General features: G+C 42.1%; 1 protein-coding gene and 1 long non-coding RNA gene across 7 annotated transcripts in view; one reads left to right on the top strand and one right to left on the bottom strand.

Moving 5' to 3' along the window:
* Positions 1–10494, bottom strand: part of NECTIN3 (nectin cell adhesion molecule 3) — a 157958-nt gene extending 147464 nt beyond the window's left edge. For all 5 annotated transcript variants that reach the window (XM_042031561.1, XM_042031560.1, XM_042031558.1 and 2 more), the window contains exon 1: positions 10191–10494. In XM_042031561.1, the coding sequence (XP_041887495.1) occupies positions 10191–10395 (205 nt within the window). In that variant the 5' untranslated portion in view covers positions 10396–10494. The remainder of the gene's footprint in view (positions 1–10190) is intronic.
* A 737-nt stretch (positions 10495–11231) lies between these two features.
* On the top strand, positions 11232–23259 carry LOC121666247. 2 transcript variants are annotated; one of them, XR_006016626.1, is made up of 4 exons: positions 11232–17139; positions 17578–17656; positions 18885–19021; positions 21985–23259. It is a non-coding gene; the product is annotated as an uncharacterized LOC121666247 (long non-coding RNA). The 2 variants fall into 2 exon arrangements; XR_006016625.1 differs by having other exon boundaries at positions 11232–17656; positions 21985–23257.
* Positions 23260–24017: the final 758 nt, after the last annotated feature.

Below are 24017 nucleotides of genomic sequence, written 5' to 3' on the forward strand. Positions count from 1 at the left end.
AATAAGGCAAAAATTCAAGTCACATGGAACTGAACATCACTTCAACTTGAAATGGAGAAATGGACATGGCAGAATCAGAGAGACCACCCACTGCATTTAGTGGTATGAGTGTACATGGTCCACATAGCTACCAAAGGCTACCAAAAACTTCTGCACAAGCAAAATTTCTGAATTGCTTTAAATAAACACTCCATTATCAGGATTTTGGGTTCTGGGGAGTTTCTGGTTTTCTGTGAAATTAGTAAGTAGTACCTGAAATTTTAAGCGTTCAGTAACAGTTGTAAACATGCAGCATTCCCTGCCCCCAGCACTGTACTTCCCACACTGAAACCAGAAAGCCATTAAAAACTGGTCAGGAACACTGATGTGTGTGTGATGTCCTTCTAGAGGAAGGAACAAGACCTTCAATCCCTAGGAAAGCCCTGACTGCCTTAAGCAGATCCCTCCTTCACTTTTTATATGTTGTCTTTCCACATACCACCTACTCTCGGGAGAACTGAGGTCTGGGGGAAGAGAAGGGAGGTTGTACTTTGCACTATGTAAAAAGGGAAGCTGTACTCTGCACTATGTAATGTAGCAAAGTCTCAAATAACCTCAGAAAAGCAGCTAAATATTAACTTCACATTTTCGATTACCTGTAAAGTTTTAGTGTTATCTGCCAATACTGAACAACTGTGGTCATACAATGAAATATGAAATAAACTTATTTTGTCAGGAGCAGCAAATCTCAACTGTCCATAACAAAATCTGATGCATTACCAGTTACATTACAAAGTTATGGGATGCCTGCTGCCCCCTGCATTGCTGACACTGCTGGCTTTTTTTTAGCTCCTAAGGCCAGCTCGCTGCAGGCCATTCCAGAAAGTTAACCCTTTTTTGTCCAGGAACTGCATCCTGACAGTAAGCCTAGGGAATGCTGTTTAATAGCTGCTCAATTTACTGCTGAGCTACATTTTTCAGTATGTCTCACACTGTCACCCAGCTCTGTGCTGCACAAGATTGGTCTTACTGGCTACTTACTGAAGTAGCAAAAAAGATGTAGGCAGATCTTTATTTAACAAATTCTCTAACAGTTAAAACTTACATTAGGAAGTAACAACGGGATCCAATTTTAAAGTAAGTTTTTAGAAGTCAAATTGATTTGTAGGAAAAACTTGTTTCAGACTTTACTTTGACATTTTAATCTAAATAGAAGACTCCCAACTACTTCTACTTTTCTTCCAGGGCTAGCAACTATAGTATACTAGCTCCTGCCTGCCCATGCACAGTATGAGGCTCATTTAGACTGAAAGGGACTTCTGGAGGTTATCCAATCCCATCTCCAACTGAAAGCAAGGCCAACTTTGAAGACAGATCAAATTGCTCAGAGGTCATACCATAGTCAGGTTCTGAATATTTTTAGGGACAGAGATTCCACAACCTGTTTCAGTGCTTCATTCTGCGTGGGAAAACATACTGCTAACACATTATAGTGATTTCCCTTGTTGTAGCTTGTGTCTGCTGTCTCTTATCCTTTCCCTGTGCATAGCGAAGGAGAGTCTGTCTTCATTTTCCCTCTCACTGCCTATTAAACAGAGCCAGCAGCAATTAGGATCCCCCACTTCAGACACTTCTCAAAGCTGAACAAACTCACTTCTCCTGCCCTCTTCATACATCATGTGCTGACTCCCTAGCTTAGTGGCCTTTCACAGGCACCTCAGCACCTACCTCATTTGGGAGCGCAAAACTGTGCACGATACTTCTGATGCAGTCTCACAAGCTCCAAATAGTAGAGAATAATTGCTTCTTTCAACTGGCTGGCCACACCCAGTGTGTTCTCCAGCTTTTGCACCGCAAAGGCACATACTGTCCCATAAGGACCTTTATGTTCTTTCCTGTAAAGGTACTTGTCACCAGTCTGGCCTACACCTCTGCTGCTGCATGGGGTCATTCCTCCCCAGAGAGACTTGGCTTGGCACTTGCTTTTGAATTTCACAAGGTTTCCAACAGTCATTTCTGACCTGCGGACATCCCACTCAATTAGCCCCAGTCTCCAGCAGATGAACTGATCCTCACAGTCATCCACAGTACCCACAAACTTGCTTTAAGTGCCTTACAATCCGGAAAAGAGGTCAGAATGCAGACGAACTGCCCCTGCACTGGTGCCACCAGTGACAAGTTTCAGGTTAGTAACACTCACTGTTCTTCCTTTGTCCAGTGCCTTGTCCTACTTACTTACAGCAATCAATTCAGGACCTCTTTTCACAGTAGTCTCAGTTGTGGAGACACCACCATAACTGCTCTTCATTTCACTTCAGTTTTCACCCATATGTAGCCACATCAATTTATTATACCTAAACCATATCTCTTGAGACTCAAAAGACACAGCTATAGAGTAGCTCTGGAAATTCATCACAAGAACTTTCACTAACAGTTCTAAAGAGTCACATAGTCCTCACCTCTGTCTGTAAGGCAGAACACTCTCTGCAGAATCGTTTAAAGATCTTCCATGAAGCTTACACAAATCTGCTTCTCCACAATAGTTTCCATTCTGATTTATCAGGAGGTAGCATAAGTTATTAAATATTCAGGTGAAAACACTGATACATCAACTGTGATAATCTGGTTATAGTAAAATACCTTACTGTTTTACAGCTGTTGAACCTGACAGTTGTGTTAGACATATAGAATCATAGAATAGTTTGGTTTGGACAGGACCTTAAAGATTGGAACTAGACCATATAAGTCACATGTAGAAGCCTGAACTACCTCTGATACCTCAAACTGCTGGAACAGCTACACAGAATTTATTATGCTTCTTCCTGTACACCATATCCTGGATAAATGGCTATTTACACATTTGCTAGCTACCAGAGGTAGATTGTTTTATGCTACCTTGGCTATCAATAACACATTGAAGCTTTCAACAGGATGCATTTAAATTTCCCACAAAGTGATTAATGGTATGGTCACAACCATCAATTTCTCATCGTTGATATCTTTAGAACTACAGTGTCTTTTTAAATGATACAGTGATTTAATGAAGTCATAATAACATTGCTTCTCTTTCAAGAAAGTCTATCTGTTGAAATCAAAAGCACATTGAAGTGTTTAAAACACAGAAACAGAAGCACTGGTGGAGGGCTGGGAACTGGGTTTTTATAATGCAATTATGAATCTTCACAAATAAATTTAAAATCCTATTAAGCTTAACAGCTCTTGACTTCAGTTCTCCAACCCTTAGTAATAAACCTTAGCAGAGTTAGTTATTCATCGTGGCAAGGGCCAACAGATGATGTTGGAGAAATTAAAGGAATTTGGGGAAAGAAATTACCCCCAAGTTGTGTATGAGTTAGAAGTCTTGCTCCCTCACTTACTCTGTTGCTATTAAGAAGTTACTTGGTATTTGATGTAATTTAACTTACACTTAACTAAAGTGACTATTTTTCTACCAAATTATGTACACTGAAAAGAAATTAAGTTACCAATCTTGAACATGATCTCAACTTCTTCATATTCTTTCTTCAGCATCTCTTCATCCAACAGGCTAGTTTAAGGTATGCTTGTCCCAGTAATAATTAGTTTTCAGCTTAACCACATGCAGCATGGGTGGTATTTCAAGTAAAAAAAGCAACATAAGTGGGCAAAGAGTGCCCACACAACACAGGAATAAGAAAAAGTTAAATCCAACACTAATCTTTAATCTTCTGAGGGGCTAATAAAAATAAATTCAAAAGTAACCAATAAATTCATCAAGCTAGCTCAGTTGTTTTTTTCCACTCATCTCTACATATATCAGCTACGGAGACCTGTTTGACTAGTCTTTATTCACCTTTAGCAGGAGATTGCCATCTCAATGCCTACAAATTTTGCACATGCCACTGCATTACACTGATAGCACTAACACCTGCCAAGTATTCAAAACAACGGTCACTTTCGGAAAACATTCTGCTCTGTACAAACTAATCCCAGGACTAGTTTAAGAGCTATCATGTTATACAAACCCTGACTAATGGAAAAGGAGAAAACAACAAATCCCTGTAGACATAAAAAGTTATCTTAAATGCCAGATAATGAAAATCTGATGTGGGAGGGGGGTTGGGGAAGGGGAATGGGCAAGAGCTGTCTACTGCTGCAGATAATCTTAGTATCCCTGTCAACTCAAGGCGAGTTACACTCAACTAGCCTTCATATTGAGAATAAAGTGGATAATATTTTACACTATTAAAAAATTAAAATTGCTTTTACTCCTGTACACTACTTGAAAAACAACTGAAAAGAAGCAAAAAAAATGGAACAGAAGAATGCAGTTATGATATAAGAGGATTGTCTGGAAGCTTGTTACTGCTTTTCATTACCTGAACTAAAAGTGACCTTCTTGATAGCATGCTAAGCTTTACATACCTTTACCTTCCCATACACTTGGGAAAAGCAAGGTAAAAGGATAGAGGACATCAACAGAAGTTTTAAGACTTTAACATTTTTTCCATTCCTGCTGCTAATTTTCTTCTATTGCTAACTTTTGGACAGAATGACCAATTTTTGGGTTCACATTTGAATCACTCCAAAGTCTGAAAGTTAATTACCTCAAAAGTAACTCCTGAAGCATTCATGTATTGGATAACACAAAAAAGCTGGTTTGGTGCTCTCACTGACTTGGAAGTTGTGCTACACCTTGAAGCTCTTCATCACAAACTTATGTACTAAGTTGTGTAATAAGCAACCACAGGTCAGCTTTTCTAGAGTCAGTGTAATACTGGCCATGAGCCCCGTCAGGAGCTTCACTCATACCTCACTCCACCTCCTTTTAACACACTGTTTTACACCTTCACCATCTAGGACATCCAGGGGAGTAAGACAAGCTTTCGCCCAACAGCTTTATCATCTCTCCCCACAACAGAGACAGAAACACAATAATTATTTTCCTTGACACATTTTTTTCCTTTACTGCACATGTTGCTCTTTATTTGCTTCTCATAGATTTCCTTGTATTTTTTCCACATTCAGCTATTCCCACCTGTTCCTTCTTAGCTCTTGTGATTTCTTCCTGTACTCAGATGATACTCTTTTCTAGGCAATCCTTCTGCTTTCTAACCAGGAATAAAGAATAATCCCTTTACCTTTAACAAGAAAGCTTGATCAACCTATTTCATGCCTAATCAAAGAATTCCTCATCTTCATCCTCTCAATAAAAATCCATTACTGCATTTCAGATACCAATGAACTCTGAGGCACTGAATACAACTGCCCTTCAAATAAGTACTGTTCAAAAATGCTGTTTTAGACAGGCTAACCCTACCAAAACCAAACCATAGAAACACAGAAGAGTTTTGGTTAAAGGTACCTTTAAAGACCATACATACCTCCACCTCTAATGACAATAAAACACAACAACATGGGGCATAACAAAATAATAATAATTAAATAATTGCACCTATACCTATTTTTCACTTAGCAAACCTGGTCACTCAGTTCCAACTATCAGGTGCCTTAGAAAATTCCTGACAGAAACTTCTGCATTACAATCCACATACCACTCAGAACAGAAGTCATCAGGGTAAAAGAAACAACCAACCAAACAACAAACGTTCCAATAATCCTCATTCAATACAACACATTCATTCAAAGCTGGAAATAGGAAGTACAAATACAAATAGTGCTAGAGCAAAGTAATCTGTCATCACACAGCCACCTTTAAGAGGCAGTGTATGGGGGCTCCAGAGCAAGCAGACAACACAATCTCAGCACTCTCACTTCTTTGCAGACGTATCCAACCAGTCTGCAGCCGTACCTTCTGATAAAGAGCTGTTTGGACAAAGCTGAATTCAGCCACAGAACAGCAGAGCAGGCCACCTCCACAGCAACAGGCTGCTGTAACACCAGATGAAAGCTTATTGCTTTTCAACAGATAACCAAATCAACACTAAAAAAAGACAACAGTTACCAACAACACTGCAGGTAGCTGACACTTAACAAGATTATCTTCTGTGTACCAGGTTTTTTATTTCTCTTACCCTAATTTCATTTACTCTGGATTTTGTTTCTACAAATTGAAATTCAGACTTTTGATTCTAGAGTTTCCAACTTCTTTTTCCTTTGAACTCCACAAATGCTACACTCACCAGCCCCACACACTGCTTTCTGAAGCAACACACTCCCAACTCCTTTTCCCTTCTCACATCAGATGCCATTTACATCTCATTGTGCCTACCTTAAAAGCTCTACTACCAGCACCTGAACAGTAATCAGCTGGTACAGGTGCTCTATAAAGGCAACACATTTTTGCTTCTCCTGCTACAGAACAGTCCTTTGTTTCTCAATATCGTCCTGCCAGCAATACTACATAAAAGGGATCAAAAAGAAAACAACCTAGATTTGACCATATTTCTCTCTCTAATCTCGCAAAAAGAAAATCCTGATAGAGCCACCTCTTGTTCACTGTCAAATAACATTCATATTCCATGACATAAAATTAAGTTAGAAAGGCAAGAGAGAAACACTGTTTAAATCAAATTCAACTTTTATGTAGCACAAGTGGCTAAATCACTACAATTCTTTTATGATACTCCAAGTGTTCAGATCTTAACTCAAATAACACTGTACTTCATTTTCATATATATGGGAGTTCTTGCATGCCAGAAGCATCACAGTGTAACAGTAACATTGAAAAGGACAGACCTACCACAACAAAACAGAGCTAAAAATTCTTTCAAAAGATCACACCTTATATTCCAACAAGTTATCCTCAAGTACAGGCTGGACAAACTTCTGGCAGATTTTTAAAAATTTTTGCTAATTATCAAACAATCCAGATTTAAATTCTCCTATCTGTTGTTCCTACCAGTGCACCTGCTCTGTTTCTTCACACAGCAGTTTCATACACCACCCAGCCTACTACATGGTTCACCACTATTTCATTCCAACTTTTCAAATACCTTTATAGCATTCCCATTCCTTCTTTCACTGCTATGACATTGCTTCACTGAACACCTGTTCAAATGTGCATTTATTTCCATATCGTTTTCAAAAAAAAAAAAAGCATATTTAGACATGGATTTCTAAACTATTATAATTACATTTAACATACAACAAGGAAAAAACACATTCTGTTGTCTTTCTGAACACTCTACTACACCTTCCCATTTCCAAGTCAGTAATCTGCTTTGCTTGACATTCTAATTTCCCATGACTTAACCCAAAAAATGAGCAAAAAGGTTTATAGTCAGCTTGTTCTGATCGATAATTACTTGGGAATTTTCTTTTTTTTTTTTTTTTTAATTTTTGTGTATGGTACACTGCACACCTATATTATTTACATCTTTATAATCAAATCCTTCCAGCTCTACTACTAGTCTGGAGTTCTGAATTCCAGGCTGCTTTAAGAAAAAAAAAATCACTGGGATCTTAGAAGACATAGGTACACTTCTTTTTCTAGCCTTACTGAGAAGCTTAACATAACCAGCACTTCAAATTGAAAAAAAATAATTATTTCTTCAGCAAAATACCTGAAAAATGCATCTTGTACATCTTTCTATTCACGTCACTTTACAGTTTTGCTTATTTTTAATTCATACTTACATCAAAAAAACTTTGCAAAGAACTTTTCACTGTGTGCAAACTAACGAGGCACTGGAATTAGGAGGACTTTGTTACTTAGTAGCACACAGGTCCTCATTTACAGCCCAGCTGAAAAATATCTGCTGCAATGCAAAATAAGTTACTTCATAAATTAAAGATTATGATGATGCTTCCTATGGATGCTATACATCTCTCCTAGTTCAAGCATGTAGTTTGAACTAGCACCTAGTTCGATCATGTACCTTTAGTATGCACTTTACTGTCTTGTGCACTGCTTGACTGAGAAGTGGAAGAAGCACCTGTACATACAGCCTGAATCCAACAGTCTTGCTCTCAAAAAAGCAGCAGCATTTATTAAAGCAGGTCTATTTTTACTCAAAAATAGAAAAGTTGCTGTTATTTCAGAGTCCTGATATATTTTCTCTTCCCCCATTCAGTTTTTTGGTATGAGTGTTAAGATATTTCTCGCAATATTTCTCTGAGGAATTACAGCTCAAATCATTGTTTCTAACTGTCAATTGAAATGACTGGATAAAAATTGATTTGGTCTTGTAGTGACTTTATTCTACTAGGGTTTGGATTTTTTTGTGGTACCATTTTCAAATCTTCCTTCTGCTAGCATTATCAGAATTGGCTGAGTAGTAGGACAAAAGGCAACCAAAAGTAAGTTTTGGGTTCCATCAACATGTAAACATGCTCAAAATATATTTAGGAGAACTCTTAAAAGCCACAGCAATAATATTTTTCCTTCATAGTCACATGTTACAGTTACAGAGATATTGAAAACAACTGTGGGAAATTTCAAGGTGAAAAGAAAACTAAAACCTAAGATACTGACAAAAAACCCCTTGCCCTGCTGATAACCTCCAAGTCCAGAAGTCATTAGCGGTTTTTTAAGTTTTCGCTTTTATCCAGAGATTATACTTCAAAACTTTGTGCTTGAAGAACAAAATTATTTCAACACAACATTGCCACTTCTGGCGGATGTTCTGAAGTGTTATCAGTCAAGTTCACGTATGCAAAAAAAAAAAGAAACTGGGAAGACTGGCATCCGAATTACACTCATCAAGACTAAAATGGTTGAGTCGCTGTATGACACTAGGCACGGATGCTCTTAACTTCATTGTTACTATTATCTTCACATTTAGATGTAAAAATAGCTTGTCAAGGTTACATCAAGTCTGCAGCTTCACTCTTCTAATTGCAAAAGAGCAGAAATAACCCTGAACAAAGGAAAGGGAGAAAAGTACTAGTGCAAAAAGTTTGCCAACTATATGAAAACTAAGTATTCAAGCCTTAAAGTTTGAAATGTGATACCTTCTCAATATTTACAAACTTAGTAACAATCATCTTTTTTGAAATCTACATCATTGCCAGAGGGGGGAGACTATTACATACACGAGCACAATCCTACAGCAGCAGCGCCTCAACTCCCTCCCTGAGAAAGCATTTCTCAGATACTACACAAGTGTTTTACGGTGGCATGGCTTGCTCGTTCCTGGGTATTTTTATCACATGAACCTCCAGAGACTACCTCCTCTAACTTGTTCCTCCTTCATTAAAGAGGGAAGGGACACAGCGTCTCCTATAATAAAAATATCCTTGCCAACTATTCATTACTGCGTTGGGAATACAACGGCAGGATGATGGTTTTCGATTTGCTCTTGTCCAAGTCTACTTTTATCCCCTCTCATCTTCCACTGCTGTAAAAAAATGACACTACGCACACTACACCGCATGCAGTACAACACAAACAAATAAATAAATAAATTCCTGCTCAGTTTCCAACTGCTACGTCGCTTGTTTGTTCCCCACAGGAAGATGAACGGGAAGGGGGTGTCGGTGATGGCATTTTCCTGCCAGAAGTGGTCACGCCAAGCCCGGCGGGGCCCCGCACCGCAGTGCCCCCGGCAGCAGCTGCTCAGGATGCGGGTGATGTAGAGCAAGCAAACAATCCCACCTCGGCAGCAGCGGCGAGCGACCCAACACCGAAACTAGCACGGGTTTCACTCTCAGTGAGAAGGAACAATGACACGAGCCCACACCGCCAGAGGCAAAGTGCGTACTAGTCCTCCCCCGAGGCGCACCCGGGTAACACCAAGATCCTTCTGTCCTTCCCACAGGATGGGAAAGGAGAAGGGAGGGAAGAACCCGTGAATTCCCGCAAACAAGCGAAATCCCGCCGCTTAGGACGGGAATTACAGCGGATAACCTGCCGTCCGCCGGGGGGAAGCCCCAGCCACGGCGAATAAACTTACACTGCTGCCCCACCCGGGCCGCGGTCACACCAGCCCGACCGCCAGGGAAACTTGGCCTCCCGGGACACCCGCTCTCCCGGCGGCGGCCGCAGCGGGTGTTCCCGGGACAAAGCGCCTGTGGGTCTCCGCGGTGAGGGCTCGAGCTTGGACCCCGCCTCATATCCCCCCCTTCTGCGCCATCCCGGCCACGTCCCTCCCGGTTCCCCCAGCGCAGGGCGGCCGGCAGCCCCCGCCACCCCTCCCCGCCGCCGGGCGCCACACAAAGTTTCCCTCAACTCGGCCGCGTCCCCCAGCGCTGCCGGGGCTCGGGTTTCTCTCCTCCTCTTCCTCCACCCGCCCCCTCGCCCGTCCGCCAAGGAGAAAAGTTCCACTTACTGCAGCAGAAACGAGAGAAAACCAGCCCCAGCAGCCCCAGCCCCGGCCCGGGAGGCACCGCCGAACGCAGCAGCCGCCGCCGCCGCTGCCACCACCGGGGGGAGGCACCGCCACCAGCCGCTAGGAAAAGTTCCCGGCGGGAGGGAGGAGGCGGCGAAGGGGGGAAACCAGCAGCAGCCTCCACAGCGGCTCCAGCCCCTGCCATGCTCCGGGCTCAGCTCGCAGTCGCCGCCGCTACGACGCCCGGTCAGTCCCACCCGGTCCCGCTGCCCGCGCCGCCGGCGCCTCCCCACACGATGCCTGTGTCACTGAATGGGGCGGGGCGCGCCGCTCCCGCCCTCTCAGAGCGGGCCGCACCACCCGCCGCAGGGAGGGGGATCCGGGGGAAGGAGGGACGCGTGTGTCGTGCGCCTCCACCGCGACCCCCACCACCTCCCCCCCGCCCCGTGGCGAGTCGCCTCGCCCCCGTCTTTCCCGGTCCGCTCTGTGGGACTCGCAGACGCGCCCCGCGCATCGGGGGGTTCCCGTTGGCATCAGCGCCGCGGGAGGCTGGTGGGAGGGGGCGCCACGGTGTCCTCCCCCGGGGGACTGTTGGTACGTCCCGCCCCGCCCCGTCCCTCTCGCCGCCGCCCCGAGCGCGGTCGGGGGCACTCGGCCGGACTCGGCACTTGCGCCCCGCTCCCGCCCCCGCTCCCTGCCGCCGCCGCCGGGCCGGGGTGGCCTGGGCGGCCACTGTCCCGTGGGCTGGGGACCGGGCAGCAGCGCCCGTCCCGGGCGGGGAGCCCTGGGGAGCGGCGAGGGACCGACCGCCGCCGTTTCTGCCGGGCGCTGGGTGCGGGCATTCCCGGGAGCCGGGAGATCCGGCCGTGGCCGCTCCCGGACCTCCGCGGAGGGGCCAGGCCGGTTCCTCTCGGCGGGAGCGGCTGCCCGCTGGGCTGGAACCCCGCGCTGGGGCCGCTGGCCGCGGGCGCGCAGCCCGTGCCCCGTGGTTTTGCCGACAGTAAACTTTCCGGCGTTGTCCTCGCGTCGCTTACGCTGCCCTTGGCGAAGCCCCGTGCGGGACGCGCAGTGTGAGCCGGGCAGCGAGGGGCCGGGCCGGGGCCCCGTTCCCGCAGCACCTCCCGACGGGGCTTGTGCGGGCAGCGGGGCGGCGCACGGGGAGCGTGGAGCGCACGGCTGCGAGGCGGTGCGGACTCCATCCCCAGCCCGCGAGAGGTGGCAGGGTCCGGAGGTCTGAAACCATCTGGGAGCAGAGCGAGCCCTGTGCAGCGCTCACTGAGGAATACCAAATACGGCCGTGTGCAGCCCGCGCAGAGGGGCCTGCAGGGGTCCGGGGGCAGCAGGCAGCGTTTCTGTAACGCTAATGCCTGCAGGGATTCTTGGCTGTGGCACAGCACATAACTTTGCTCTGGGAAAGGCTGTCACAGAGGAGGGCAGAGCTGCTCCGCAGGGAGTGATGGTGCCCCAGCCGCGGGCGGAGACCAATGCTCCCGAGTATTGCCAGAGCAAAGTGGCCGCTCGAGGTGAAGAGGGAATTCGTGCCTTTGCCCTAGGTCCCAGGAGTCCAGCTAAGGGCGTCTCAGAATTAGAGCAGTCTGTAACAAGGTCACAAAACCAAAGGTGACTTTTGTAAGAAATGCAGTTCCTTTGCTGCATCTCGGCGCTGATCGTCAGTTTGGTGGGTATAACGTCAATGGATGTATCCCCCAATGAGATTTTCAACAGCAAAATACAGAACCTTAAAAGAATTGGTTTGAGAGTCTTGCCCCTTTACAATCTAGGTGTGTTTTTTTCATTTTTGATGCACTATCCTGCAAAACCTCAAGGAAAATACTGAATAGCTATAAATACTTGCTGCTGAAATGTCCATGGCAAATGGGTTCCATGTAAGCACCACATATTCCCCAAAACAGTGTAATATTCGATGATTTCTTTCAACAGTGGACATGAGCAGTTTCTCTCAAGGATACACATGGCTAAGTTTATCAGATGCTTACAATAGTATGTTCATTCTGTCTTCAGCCACACTGTTTGCCAATTAACTGGCCTCATTAATTTGTAACTGAAACAAAACAGAATTCAGGCGAAGAGTTACTACAAGCAAATTGCTGGCTATGACGGATGTTGAACATTCCTCAACATTCTGCTTTGAAAACCAACATAACTGAAAGGGCCTAAAGTTTTATGAAATCAATGTAATTTTGCCAGTCTAATTTTCAGCTAGTGCAAAACTGTTCTCGTTCCAATTTGCAGTAGAGCTGTGGGGTCGCTCAGGTGATACACAGGATGCTGTCCAAAGGTTCATAGATAGGTTCATATGGCAAACCTTTTTGTTTAAAAGAGGTTTTCTCCCTCTGCTGATACTTTTGATGCCTGGTCCTTTACTCTGCTGTTAGACTCTGCCTTTTGATTCCATGGTAACCAATATATTCCTCCATGCCAATAAACCTGGATAAATATAATACTGAATTAATCATTAGAGACCCATTTTTATTTATGATAAGAGCCTTTTTACACAGGAAAACTAATGAGCATAATTGTAGCAGAATAATTTATACTGCTATGGCTTTGCTGATGTAACATCCCAGGTAGACGTATTAATTGGGTGTAATTACTCCATTTCCCTGTATAGACGAGTCCCATACAGATAAATCCCATTTTATAGTTAGCAGTTGAAACAAATTACATTTCATAATTACATTTACACCAAGTTTAAGGCATTCTTAGGATGGGTAGGAAGTATAATGGGGCCATAGTGTAATTGAGAGTGCAACCTTAAAATCCTATTTGTGACAACTATATTCAAATTGCCATCTGCTATAATATTTTTATTCCTTCTCATTTCAAAACAACAAAAAACATTAAGTCTGTTTAAAATAAAATGTTTTGAAGGTCTAGCACCAAATTATGTACATCGATTCATGCAGGCTAAGGAAGCAAATGCAATTTGTCATATTTAAGCAGAACTGTGCCCAGTCTGTAGGTAACATCTTCCAGTGCCAGATTCAGCACTGTTGTAATCAGGCATCCTGGGGACTTTGTGGTACAAAAGGAAATTTGACTTCATGATATCAAGTCTAAATTTGGCTCCCTGATGCTTAGAACACTCCTGAAGGCATGATGCTCCAAACAATTAATCTTGCATAATATGGAATAAATGCATATAGGACACACTGGCTCAGTTCTTGTAAATCCATTGTTACTGGCATATTTTTTCCATAAAAAGATGGTTTTCCATGGTTGGCAGCAGTCCTCTTCAAAAGCATCTTTGAGCTGTAGAAATACAAAAGACTGTACTTTATTTCCAGTCCCTATTTCCCTCACTTTCTGGCCATTGTCCATCCACCTGCCCTTCCCCCCATGCAAAAAAAAAATCCCTCACCCTTGGTTTAGACTGGGGAGTTTGGCAAGCGTTTCCTTTTCAGTTCTTAACCCTTTTGGTAGTTTGAAAACAAAGTCCTGAAGCAGTGTGAAATTAACTTATGTGCATAACATTTGAAGTGACGGCACAAATTCCCGCTGGAATGAAGGGCTATTCACTTCAGTGGGAATGGGCAAATAGATTTGTGGCAGAACAATGTGCTTTTCTCAACGCTCTCGCCTCCATTCCAATGGATGGGACAGGGCCTCCCTGGCAATCCTTGCACACCACCACCCGTTATGACCCTTTCAAATAAAACCACACCAAACCAACCTCAAACAAAACCCGCCTCTTTTTCATGTGCTTCCAGCTGGGTGAGATATTTAGCTTGTTATTGCACGGAGTTTCTGCAATTTGCTAACAGGTGGTTGTGCTTCTGCATCGTCCCTCCAGCTGAAGTCAGAGTAATTGTGTCTCTGGGTGTGCCTCAGCAAAACTGCTGCCTGAGGGACTGTTTTCTGTGCTGTGTAGAGAAAGGTGCCTGTCCAATTCCTTGTCTAGAAAACGATGGAAAAGCATTTCTGAAGGCTGTGCAGCAGGCATGACTGACAATGGTGCCAGCAAGACCAAAGGACATGGTCTGCATATTTATATGCATGCATTTCCTGACCCAGTGGTGGACTCCTTGCTCTGATCATCCATGGATGTGTTTGGGAAGGGCTCAGGCAACACCCCACAGCACACAGTTTGGCTTACCAATGGTAGAGTATGTTTTTAATACTGTTGGATACTCTTAGGAATTTTTGGGGGAAGGATGCTTTATAACCATGACTATTATCAAGAAATGATTAAAATTAGGAATATATTGTAAGACTGGATTATTCTCATGTTTCCCACTCTTTGCATACAGTATAATGAAAAACAATCTGCGTTGTCATCTCATAAAATATCTATCATAATATTTTGATTCCAATTGTAAACAAGCTTAGCCAAGAAAAACATACGTACAGTTGCATGGTATATGCTATTTTTAAAATCTATTTGCCAATCCTATTAAAGATGACATACTTAAATCTTGTTTCAATCAAAGACTATCCCTTTAAGGAGAAATATGATTGTCTGACTCCTTCTGCATTGCAAAGTACAACTAGAAAATTGGTTCTCTTGCTCACAGAGTGGTCAAGCTCTCGATGTGTCTCAGAAAAGTTCCAGACCTCAGGCTTTTTGTCACAAAAGAATAATGCAGTTACTGACAATAATCACTCTCCAGCACTGTGTTTTATACCCATGATCAGGAGGACATATCATCCAGTCTGCAGTGCAACTGTGATTCCTGTTGTCTCAGCCAAGAGATTTAAAACTCACAGCCAACTAAGTAAATTCCTCGTGCATTTCTGGCAGACAGAAAATAATAGGTGAGGAAATGGTAGACTTTCCAATTAGATCTCTCTCCACTTACCTCATTGACAAAGAGAACAGAAAACTTCAGGATTCCTCTCAGACTCATATTTGCAAGACAATGCTTCCCTGTTTTCTTTCTGCTCTGCTTCCCTTTACTGTAGTCTCTTGCTCTCCTTCTGTATGCTTGTTTTCTTGCCTTTCTTTCTTCCTCTTTAACTATTTGTTTATATTTTTATTGAAGTGTGATATTTTATACTAATAAATACAAAGCATCCTTGATTCATACGTGTCTGTTTGGACAGATGCACAATTTGCATACCTTTTTCTAAAACTACAGCCTTTCTAGGCACAAGCATTAGGTACCTGAGATGACCAGAAAGAGCACAAGAAGGCAAGAAAGAGAAAAGTGAAGGGAATGGGTGGAGAAGAGAGGAAAAAGAGAGAATGAGCGAGTGAGGGCTTGTTATGGTACTATGACATTTTAAAAGCAGGAGTGTGGTTAGAAGTTAGAAAGAGGGGAAGAAACCCAAAGGACCATACCCTGGTCTGTAGCTGGGGAGTAGCTGGTGCAGCACTAAATGGCGTCACTCACTCTGGGGCTGCTCCCTGGCCAAAACTATTAGCCAGAAGCTGAGGGTGTTGCCAGTCTGCTTGGTGCCAGTTGGACATCCCTATACTGCAGTTCTCTGCCCTTGGCACTGGTCTCTCCAGAGGCCAAACACGCCTCCAGGCACACCTCCACAGTCTGGCTGACTTCCCTGCACCAGGGAGAGACACTGACCTACCGCTTCATCCAGCCCCTGCGTGGTATAGTGTGGAGGAGGGATGATTCTCCAAGATGGTCCTGGTCCAGCTCTGTAAAAGGATTATTGCTGTCTTCAAAGAGGCTTCTCTCACAACTAAAGATAACCAAAATCAGTCTTCTTTTCTACAGTGTCAAAAAGAAGAAATATGACTTCCAAAAAAAGAAATATATCTCTCAATGAGCTCACAATTTTATAGTGCATACCTACATTTTGCAATGATATTTTCATTATGCCAATTCACTGACATGATCTCAGCCCCAGCAGGAGGTTAGTTTCTGATTCAAGAAAAAGGAAAAGGCAGTTTTAACATTCATTTTAATGCGAACATTTATTCATTTTTAGTATCTGTGCTGTTACACTAGCTTCACTTAATTATGGGAGTAGAAGCAGGTTTAGAATTCCCTGGAGGAGCTTGCTCTTTTTTCTTCTTAGACTTACTCTCTTCATCTTCTCAACTGCTCCTCCCTTAGTCTTTTCATTTTCCTTGAGAGTGCTTATTCTTATCCTTAGAAGTGAGCACATCTTGGCAAGACATTAACTACTAAAAATGGTGTAAACTTTGTTTTTCTTCTTTTCCCTCATCTTTTCCTCTGTGGGTTGATAGCTAAATGCAGCAGGTTTTCCACAGTGTGATGAGTGGAGTGCATGAACCCAAAGGTTATGCCTGCCTGTGCCTTATGGATACAGCTTGGAGATGTGGTGCATGAAAGATGCATCAAGGTAAAGTCACGAGGTAACTGCAGTAACATGCTGTATTCCTGCTGCTTACATCCATGTTTGATACTTGAAACCATCTTAACTTCTGTGAATTCAAAAACCAGCATAAGATTGAAACATAGCATGGTTCAGTCATAAAAGCTCACATTGTTTTCCTGTAGGTTTCTACTGTTATGAAGCCTGTGTACATTGCATTTTCTATTCTGCCTTTTATGAGTATTGCTAAAAATTGGTCTTGTCCTGAAACTAAATGAAGGTTTCAGTCTCTGAATGATTTTTGAGCACATTTTATCTCACAGATCAAGTATTTTAAAACTTTGAGTGGCAAAGAGGAGTGCATATTAATTTTAGACAGCTTTTAGACTTTACTTTTACACTTTTACATATGTAATTGAATTCTGAATTCCCCCTTCTACTTTCAGCCTGAAAAAGGTAGCCCAGAATGCACCTACAAACTTTTTGATCCTTTGAGAAAAAAAAACCCTGAAGGAACCTTATAAAACTTTAAAAGCAATTCTCTGTGCACAATGAGTTCTTAATTTCTACACGTCTTTTTAATAGACTGTTAGAAGCACACTGAAAGCCTCAAAAGCTCTGCTTTAACCTGAGATCCATCCCAAGGTGTGTCTTTACACCAAGAGAAGCAACACTGGTGCACATGAAGGTATGACAGGCTGAAGTCTTCATCTACTTAAATATCTTGCACCTCTTCAATTATTCCCATATACAAGAGAAAGCTGCATTTATGAAGAAGCAAAAAGCCTTATACCTGTAAGGAAAAAAAAGTGCCTTTATTGATAATAACTAGACCTGAATTTCAATTATCTAACTGTTTTACATAGAAATCACCTCCCGATCAAAATTGTTATGTAACAAGGACAAAATCTGTGTAGGTTAAGAGCACATAATAGTGGATTTTTTCTTTGGTCATCCAGGGAAAAGTGTAATTTCAGTTGTGCCAAAAAAAAAAATTGCTCAATTTTTTGGCTTTTATGCACATTTCTGACCCCTCCAAATTAGGTCAGTTTTTAAACAAAAGCATAATTTAAATGTGAAGTATCAGTGTTTCATTTCAGAAATATTTACTGTTTCCTTGTTGCAGTCCTCCAGAATGAGACATTCTGCAAGTTTCTGGAAGCTATCCCAAATTCACAAATGTTTTCAGATTCTGCAAAAATGAGGTTTGGATTTGTAATATTTTAGCTGGTGGGGGTGGAGGGTGGAGTAAGGGTACAACTACACCTTATTTAAGTGTTCACAAGGCCTTAGCTTTTTTTCCCTTAATTTATAGCAATCCACTCAGAAAGGATTAAATAATCCAAATCAGCCCATCCTGTAACAGAAATACAAAAGTCCTTTTTTCAACTTACATGAAATATATCAGTTTAAAGGAATATTCTATATGAGGTGTATAGTAACTGAAACACCTGACATTCTTCAAATGTCATCCTTTATCAGACATGATCAAGAAGGAATAGAGGCTTGTCTGGTAAAACACAGTCATATGTGACTTTAGGAATGAGAAGAACCCTGTTAAAAGAGAACTCGCTCTAAGTGACATGTAGATGTAAATACCTTGAGAAACACAGGCTGTAAAACATATTTCTCCTGCCCACAAACTCACACCTACTAATGCCTCATAAAATTAGTTGCATCCTCAATACTAACCTTCAGCAGCAAGTTTTAAGGCCTAATTATATATTTAATTATCTATGTTTTCTCAGTTCCTTTACATCCAAGCACATTCAACAGCATGTCATATGGGATCAATTCTTCAACAGTGATTTTATTATAATTTCTATATAATGTCACTTTGGTATATCCACCCTGTTCCCACCCCTGAGCATATGGTGTCTCTTTTTTTCATACATCTGAATTAGAGAAAAGTACCAACATTTAATATGAATCTCTTGGTTTTTGATGTTTTCCAGTCACAGAGTTATTTGCAAATGTTTTTAACATCAATTTCACTTCTACACCACAAGTGTTTTGTTAACATCTGTCCTGCAGCAGATGATCAGTTTTATTTAGTGATTTATTTATGTATCTATATTTTGATGTGAAAACATAGTCGTCACTCTTGGGCTTTAATCTGCGGAAGGGATGGAGCAGAATGAAATGCAGTCAGTCATGCTTTGCACTTGAAAGGAATAACGCCATTATTTCTTTGTTTTCTGCTGTAATCCTAGGTATAATGGGCAGAATGGCAAAAATAAATTGGGGTCTTTGTTGCAATTCTCCCTCTCCCAGCCAGAGCAATGCTTTCTCTCACGTACATCGTCTATCAAATGTTTAAGAATCTTTTTTGCACCAGCTGCTATGCTGTTTCACTTTTTACTTCGGCTAAGCTCTCTAAACAGTTTGATGAGCATGAAAAAGGATGCCAACCTGACAAATCCTGGTTTTCAGATTTTTCTCCTGAAGTTACTTGATTGTGAAACACCACGATGGTGGCCATATTCATTTTTGGGGCAATGAGAGCTGTCAGCCCTGCTATCATCGAATCACGGAATCACAGAACCATGGGATCATAGAATCACAGAAAGGTTTGAGTTGTAAAAAATCTTACAGATCATCTAGTTCCAATCCCCCTGCCATGGGCAGAGACATCTAGAATGACAAATCTGAGAAAAGCCATTACCTCATGGCTTTGCAGGGCATGGGATTTCATGGGTTTTTTTCTGATAGTTTATCTTTTACCTGTTTATGATTATATAATCACAAAAACTTTTAATATTTACAGTTCTGTTGTGTAAATGATTTCATGTGATTCAGGAAGGGCAGCATCCGGTTCATGAACTGCATTTTCAGGGAAGATTGCATGTTCCACTATAGACTACTGCCACTAGGCTTGAGTGGGCTGGATATTTAACTTACCCATTTAAAACTGCAATTATTATTTTATGTTACTTCTAGCAATTCTTTATTTTTAATCAGTTATGTTCTTCCTCTGCTGGCAATCAATTGAGTGAAACTCACAGTAAATAAAATGGGAAGTACAGAGAAGTAACAGATAGTCCTGGTCATCCTGAACCCCTGACACCTCAAGTCTGACTCTTTTGAACGTATCAGAAACGGATGGCTTGTCATGAGCTGTATAATGGTGCAATGCTTTTATTAGCATGGGGTTTAAATAAACTACATAAATAGTTGTGGTTATATCAGTAACGGAATGATTCTAACAGATCTTGTTGGGGAGAGGCGGTGTTCAAGCATAAATGCCAACAGCCCCCAAAACCATGTAGATATTCAATGAGAAACCAAGCACATTTTCACCAGGACAGAAGAGTTTCATATTTTGATAGCACGAAAGTATAGATGATTGTCATCAAATTTCCAAGGATTCCTGGCTGACTCTGATCTAAAATACTCAGTCTAAACCCTGACAGCCATCTTTAGCTGCATTGTTTGTTGGTTGTATCACTTTAATTTCCCGTGAGGCCCCTCCATCAAGGTCGTAAGTTCTCAGAAAGGCAAATGAATAAAAAAGTTTCTCCAAAGTCAGACTGACTTGTATTATGATTGATAATATTCTTATTAATAATCTTAGAAATGAGATTCATAGAATCATAGAACTCCAGCTTGGAAAGGACATCAAGGATCATATGGTCCAATCTTTTCTGGCAAAAGCATGGTGTGGAAAAGATGGCCCAGCTGAATCTTAAAAGTGTCCAGTGTTGGGGATTCCCTGGCGGGATTGCAGTGGCTGATTATTCTCTTTGTGAAAAATTTTCCTCTGTGTGTAATCAGGAGTAACTTGTACCCATAAGGAACCCATGAGGAGAGAAAACAACTTAAGTGAGGCACTAATCAATAACTTCTCTTGTAAGGATGTGAACCCTGCATGAGAACTGGGGTGTTAGAACTCTGGCCAAAAAGGTGATTTTGGTGCACTGTTCAGTCAATAAACAGAAGACATTGTGCCCTCCCCTGTATGTGTGGAAAATAGGATAAATTATGTACTGTGCAACTCCTTTCCAGGAGAAAAAAATGCTGGAGTTCTTAATTTTGGTGTATTATGAGCAGAGCTCTATGCCATTAAATATTTATATGTCCCTGACCAGTAATACATAAGTATGTCTTTTAAAAGTTAAGGTCACAGAGGTAGAAGACAGACAGTAATTTATGGTTTTCTAGTTATATGTTACCAGAGGAACATTTCTTGTGTTCTAAGCAAAATAGAATTATAGTTGCAATCCAGTCATCATTCTCATATGTTGCATCTTTCTACCTGTGTATAAATATATTTATCTAAATAGGTGTGTTAGATGCAACTTGTCTTATGAGTAACCTGATCCTGTGCTTTATTTTTTATGCCTGATATGACCAAGACAACGTCTCTGGCACATGTAGAATTCAGTGTGTGTGTCAACCTTAGCAAGTACAGAAGCGCTGATCTGACTTGATTACAGTGAGTTGGGAAATTACACCAAAACCACTTTTTATATTCAGAAAATGTAGGTGAATTGAAATCAGATTTTCTCACAAGGGAGTATATACTATTTCCAAAAAGGCTGGAATTTCTGGTGACAGTCAGAATCTCCAGGACTAAAAGTTATCTGAAACATGTAAACCCCTATTTACCAAATCATACTTACTACGTTAAACATCTTCAGTAGACAGAGAAGACAGCGTGGGCCCTGATAAAGAAAGAAGTCACTAAAGTACGTATGCAGGGATATGTATTTGAGACTCAAATGCAGACTGTAACTTAGGCAAGAGAGGAACCTTAGCCTGGGAGATGAAAAATTGTTTTACATGAGGTGCTAGAAAGCTTTTAGATATAGCTATAGACCACTCACAACTGTTAAATGCAGACAGGTTGGAAAATGCCTACTGGATTACTTTCATGAAACAGAAATATTGTTTCTTATCCAGCTGTTATGACTATGTCTATTGTTCCTGCTCCATTTTGCAGAGAATATTTTTACATCCTTTATTGTTATAACAGCAGGGAGAGGTAATTTTTTTTTTCAATTACCGTGAAAGTCACTGAAAGTACAGTTTTAAAATGACCGAAATTGTTCACACCAATGAATGTAATTTGGCAAATAATTACAGCTGAAAAATATGGAAGCAGTGTAAAAAGATCTGAAATGTTTCATTTTAAAATCACCAACTGCTTATTTTGACATATTTTAATGAATCATTTTGGGTTTCTTCTTTCAAACAACATTTTTTTATTGGCAAGTGGTCTATATTTTTTAAAGACAAAATAATTAGAGGTACATAATCTGAGAACAAAAGGCAGAATAAGTCCATTTCTGTTTCAATGTAGAATACACGGAATAAGTCCATTCCTGTTTCAATGTAGAAGATTTTTTCTATATTTTTATTGAAATTATTGAACTAAATAGAATCATGATTTGCTCTGCTATATTAGTAATAATTGTAGGTGTCAATAACCCAATGTATGCACAGCAATTTAGACCCAATTATATTTTGGAAGAAAAAAACCACCTCATAAATGTGTGACAATGCAATTAATTTGTTTTTTCAATGTTCACAGGTAACATAATGGACTAAAGGTGGCTAGACCATGGGTGAATGTATGACCAGACTAACCAGGTCCTCAGAACCGAAGTATGTTAGAGCAAGGAACGAGGCCAGGACTGCAAATAGTCCTGGCTTAATTCAAACTGTCCTTTGAAAGATGTACAGGGTATGACTAGGCAGCTTTGCAGAAAAAACCTGCCATGGTAAGAAGCTCATCAAGAGCCCACATAATTCATTGAAAGACTGACTTAGGGCCATCCTGCATAGACAGATATAAGGGGAGGCATGCTTTATTTCCTGAAGTCTTAGAGATCTGCTGAAGAAGCAGAATGGGACAGCTACAGGAGCAGAGAGCTCATGGCACTCAGAAGTGGATATCTGGAAGACGTGTTTGGAACACACCAGACACCAGCTTCAGAGCTTTGGCATGGAAGTGGAACACGCAGGGCTCATAAAATGGGCAGAGAAGAGTTAAGACACGTGGCGCAATTCCAGAGTGTACAAGTGTTAACTATTAAAAGAGCTGAGCTGATGCAAAAGACAAAAAGGATTTGGACCATGTTCTTTCACTTATTTTTTTCTGAACTGATGTAAAGCTGATCCAGTAAAACCCCACCAAGCATCTGTCAGCTCCTGGGTGCAGCACAGAAATCCTCAGTACAAAATTCTCCTCATGAAATGATGGGGTTCAGGCCTTTGTACACAAGACCTGTGATGCACCAGTCAGTTAAGAGCCACCACACTACAAAGTTTAAACCTTTTCTCCTATATTACAGCAACACTGTAGTGATTTTGTAACTGCTTATGCAAGTACCTCTGTAAGTTAAAATGGCTCTATATCCCCTTAGCTTACCACTAGTGAATTCAAGTTTGCATGTGCCAACTTTTTTACATTTGTGTGAAAGAACAACAGAGGGGAAAACTGAAGGGATTAGTCTTAATACCTTAAAGCTAAATAAATATTTACTGAGTTTGATTCTGCCATCATTTCATAGCCAATGTTAAGTACAAGGTGACTGCAGGACTGCTGAAAATGTACAAACCACATTAATCTGCTGGTTTTTCCCTCATTTTGAAATGTATCATAGAATCCAATTTCATGGCACGTTTTGATTTTATATATATCCCTTCCCAGGTGAAATAGCCATTTTTTGTCACCTATGACACTTTCATTTCTCATATACACTTCTAAAATGCAAGGCTCTGTTTCCACACTTAGATTTGCCTTTATGCTAAACTATGGCAGAGATTTACTGCTGCAGCAGCTACTTCTTGACTCTATCAGGCAGCCAGCTATTTTCTACAAAATCCTCCTGTCTCGGTTTTGAAAGACAGGTGTCTGCTAAGGAAGGCAGAGGCCCCCCTTGAAGTGGCAGATATAACCCCTTTTCCCTCCAAGTTATTATATTTTGAAATCAAGAGCCTTTAGGCGAAGATGTGGGAAATAGGAATAACAGTTCTTTACTATATATATATATGTATATAACCAGTCAAACAAAACAACAACCACTATGGCAGTAACAGCAGTCACAAACCCAGTGCCAGCCTTCTCGGCTGTCAGGCTATTTCCCCTCGGGTGCAGTTCCGCTCGCAGCCGGCAGGGGCGCTGGCGGCTCCCGGTGAGCAGGGCAGGTGCGATGGTTCCCCCGCGGCTGCAGGGGGCGCTCTGGAGCGAGCTCGGGAAACCCGCGGCTCTGGTGCCCTGGGATCCCGGGAAGGATGGAACAAAGGCTTCACAAACCCCTGGGCAGCTGATCCCGGGCTCTCAGGAACAGCAGGCTGAAACAGCAGGCTAGAACGGCGGCTGGAACGGCAGGGACGGACGCAAATCCCGGGTGGCAGGCGAGATGTATCCAGATGGGAGAACCCCACGGAGGCCCAGGCAGGCAGGGCGAGCAGGGCTACAGCGTAGCGAAAGCTCGAAGCAGCAGCGGGGCAGGGCAGCCACAGCTCGGTCTCCAGCAGGGCAGGGAAAGCGGCTTTTGGGGTCCCGGCGTTGCTTCCAGCAGAAAGAAAGAACGGCCAAAAAGAAAGAAGCAGCAGCTC

This window comes from Corvus kubaryi, unplaced genomic scaffold, assembly GCF_017639235.1.
Source record: "Corvus kubaryi isolate FWS band 111438036 unplaced genomic scaffold, C.kubaryi_AGA036_p1.0 37341, whole genome shotgun sequence".
Classification (NCBI taxonomy): domain Eukaryota; kingdom Metazoa; phylum Chordata; class Aves; order Passeriformes; family Corvidae; genus Corvus; species Corvus kubaryi.